The sequence below is a fragment of the Sinohyriopsis cumingii genome, chromosome 13 (genome assembly GCF_028554795.1).
Source record: "Sinohyriopsis cumingii isolate HCF-2022 chromosome 13, ASM2855479v2, whole genome shotgun sequence".
Taxonomy (NCBI): domain Eukaryota; kingdom Metazoa; phylum Mollusca; class Bivalvia; order Unionida; family Unionidae; genus Sinohyriopsis; species Sinohyriopsis cumingii.
In genome coordinates, this window is record NC_142973.1 from 24,556,105 (window position 1) to 24,559,935 (window position 3,831).

General features: G+C 35.3%; 1 protein-coding gene across 1 annotated transcript; it reads right to left on the reverse strand.

Moving 5' to 3' along the window:
• Window positions 1–759: 759 nt before the first annotated feature.
• Window positions 760–1,851, reverse strand: LOC149785071 (uncharacterized). The gene has a single exon (XM_089978799.1). The coding sequence runs from the start codon at window positions 1,620–1,622 to the stop codon at window positions 777–779; it is 846 nt and encodes a 281-aa protein (XP_089834925.1). The 5' UTR covers window positions 1,623–1,851; the 3' UTR covers window positions 760–776.
• Window positions 1,852–3,831: the final 1,980 nt, after the last annotated feature.

Sequence of the window (3,831 nt, forward strand, 5' to 3'; positions counted from 1 at the left end):
ATAGAGATAAAGAATTTTGAAAGGTATTAATAACTGTACTGTGACGGTTCTTTTTGACTATTTCGTGTGATTCCTTTATATGAACCTGATAACGTTTCATACAGTTACATGACTTGTATTTACTTCAGTTTGTCAATTTCGTGCTAAATGGGTCATTTTCATTGGATGTTTTGCACGATGTGAGAGAAAGATTTTGGTACGTTTGTTACCTGTAACCCTCAAAAGTTTGTCGATTTAGCATGCAAAATATAGGTCAAGGAAATGTAAACCTAGCATCAAGTACTAATTAACACGATGTCCAAGTATATATCAAACATTTGTCTTGTATGCTTTTCTAAATGGTTTAGTAGTGTCACAGCAACACAGTCGTATAATTTCCTCAGTGGAATATGAACAGTGATGTATGAATATACGAAGTTTTGATATAAATATAAAATCGAACGAGCGTACAATACCTGATGATTAAAACGAAGCACCTTTACAGGTCATGTATAACATTTATGCATGATTGTATTCGAGATCAAACTTTATATCTACTCTGTGCATATGCAAAACAATTAGTCTGCCTTTCTACAATTTATCTAAATGATCTTACTGAAAAAAATCGGTTTTTTTTTCAGGAATAAGAAAAGGAAAGGTGAGCGTGTTTAAACGGGTTCCAGAATTATTAAAAGACAGATTTTGAAAAACTTTTCAGCTTTTGTTAGATACAAATACACACTCATTTCAATGACATCAACAATAAGAATAAAACTTGAATTTTGAGCGACACAGATTTATTGTTCGCATTTCTTGGTCTTAGGTACACACATCTTACTAAAATCCAGTCCCACCTTAGTTTTTAGGACATTGGCAATCGTTGGAATGTCGACATTTCTAAGAGCAGGTGTTCTTGAGTAAACCAGGGTTCCCTCGTAGAACCAATCGTCTGACATATGGCCACAATAGTAAACAATGGCATACTGACCGGTAATATCGTAGTCTATCACTTGCCATTTTTCATACATGGTTAAGCCCATCAAGGTATCCGTATAGTCTAAAAGCCCGCCATTTTGTGGATCTCTCTGCTGCACTTGTTGCACAGTCGCACGGTGACGTATGGATCCGTTTAACATGGTGACGTCATATTTTTCCGTTAAAGTATAATTACTGGATGCCGGATCAGGTGCATATGTAGAAATCTGGCAGTCGAAGCAGTCATAATCTGGGTTGATTCCGCGTACAATATACCACGAACCTATGAGTTGGTCCAGAGTGAAATTTTTTATGTAGTACGCTGGTGGCTTGCATCTAAAGCCTGGATCCGGAGGTTCGAGTTTCATGCAGTGGTGCCCGTCCACGATACAATTCATAAAAGAATCAAACACAGCGTCTTCATAAGTGTTCAGACAGCCATACATGCACGTGTGGTTTTTCATTCCGCATGACTGCATGCATTCCATCGTGTCTCGGCAGTTTGCATCTTCTACGCATTTGAACATTTGCAACGAGCAATGTTCAACCATGCATGGAACGTTTGGAATCTGGGATATCGTCTGCTTTATGCTTGACACAAAAAATCCATTTGCTGTGCATGCGAACGTTATCAACGCAACCAATAACACAGCGCCTAATGATGCCATCTTGTATACAACACTCGTATATGGAATGATCGCTTACACTGCAAAATGTTTACAGCCCTCAAGTTGTTATACCGATAGTCAGTCACGTGGACTCACTCAGTAATCTCATATCCAAAATGTTAAGCACCCAACAGAAATCAAATGTATAACTGATAAATAGTAAGTTGTTAAATACTGCTGAATAGTGATTCGACTGGACCACGGACAAAAATAATACGAGCCACCTGACAGTTGTGAAGCAATTAACTACGTACTGTTTATTTGTCACAGTCTACGTTAACGGAACTTTGAGACTTGAAATGTTCTATGTAGGATGAACAAAATAACCCCGCTCTAACCTTCATATTTTCTCCTATTTTATATAGTTAAATGGTAACTTTCATAATGGTAGTGAAGTACGTATGTAAATTTCACAACACGATTTATATTTTATTTTAAAAAGTCGATATGCTAATAAGTAGACGGAGCATTGTAGATATGCTAGTAAGTAGGCGGAGCATTGTTGATAGATATGCTAATAAGTAGACGGAGCATTGTAGATATGCTAATAAGTAGACGGAGCATTGTAGATATGCTACTGAGTGGCTGAAGCACTGACAGTAGGTAAATTTTATGTCCAAAATGCGTTGTACACATACTACAGACAATTTATTATATACCGAAAAACTTCTCTTCCTAATATCTTTAATGTATTTTTTAAACAAACCAATCCCCACACACAAAAATTAAAAAAAATTTGGGTATGCTCCCTTGAAAAGAAAAACGGGGGGGGGGGGGGGGCTAAAAAAGAAATATAGTAAAAAGCTTTAAACATGTATGGAAAACTTTTATATTAACGTATGTGGCGCATTCCTATCTGGTCTATTTCTCTGTAGATTATGTTTAGTACTAACATAGTTATCTCTTTGTATGTTAATGTGTATGTTGGCAGGTACACCAGCAAGCGCGAGCTTGTATGTGTTCGACACGCTCAAACGTTAGTGCCGACCTTCAAACACACTAACCAACCTACACATTAGATGGTGACATTAGACTGGGCTTATAGATACAAGCAAACATATATTCTCTCTCTCTCTCTCTCTCTCTCTCTCTCTGTCTCTCTCTCTCTGTCTCTCTCTCTCTCTCTCTCTCTCTCTCTCTCTCTCTCTCTCTCTCTATATATATATATATATATATATAAACAAAGTTTCCCATGACAGTTTCACAGTTACAGTCAACAAGAACCAAGGTATGATACTATTCTTTCACTTTTTCTTCTTTTTCTCTCTTATTTATCAGAACAGTGCATTTGAACTTAAGCAAGATTTTTATAAGCCGTGGTATGATTTTCTCTATGAATCAAAATTAATTGTTCAGAATGATTTGTTTAACATTAATGCTATTATGGAAGAAATTATGAATGCGATTTTTAAGACAGTTTTGCAACGGTCATATAAGTTATAATACTCAACTTCTGATTTGAATATAACAAGACAAATTACTCGTTATGCATTGAATATGACAAGACAAAGTACTCGTTATGCATTGAATATAACAAGACAAAGTACTTATTATGCACTGAATATTACAAGACACATTACTTGATATGCACCGAAAATAAAAAAGACAGGTACATATTATGCGTGGAATATAACAAGACTACATACATGTTAGCATTCAATGTTACAAGACAAAATACTTGTTATGCACTGAATATACCAAGACAAAGTACTTATTATGCACTGACCATAACAAGACAAGATACTTTTTATGCACTGACCATAACAAGACAATGTACTTGTTATGCACTGAATATACCAAGACAAAGTACTTATTATGCACTGACCATAACAAGACATGATACTTTTTATGCACTGACCATAACAAGACAATGTACTTGTTATGCACTGAATACAACAAGACAGGGTACTTTTTATGCACTGAATACAACAAGACAAAGTACTTGTTATGCAATGAATATAACAAGACAAAGTACTTATTATGCATGGAATTTAACAAGACAAAGTACTTGATATGCATTGAATATAACAAGACAGGATACTTGTTAGGCATTGAATATAACAAGACAGGGTACATGTTATGCTTGGAATATAACAAGACAAAGTACTTGTTATGCAATTAATATAACAAGAAAATGGAATTGTTATGCACTGAATATTACAAGACAAAGTTCTTGTTATGCACTTAATACAACAAGACAAGGTATTTG

Excerpts from the sequence above, each read along its gene's own strand:
- LOC149785071 (XM_089978799.1), bottom strand. The coding sequence starts at position 1,622 with ATGGCATCATTAGGCGCTGTGTTATTGGTTGCGTTGATAACGTTCGCA.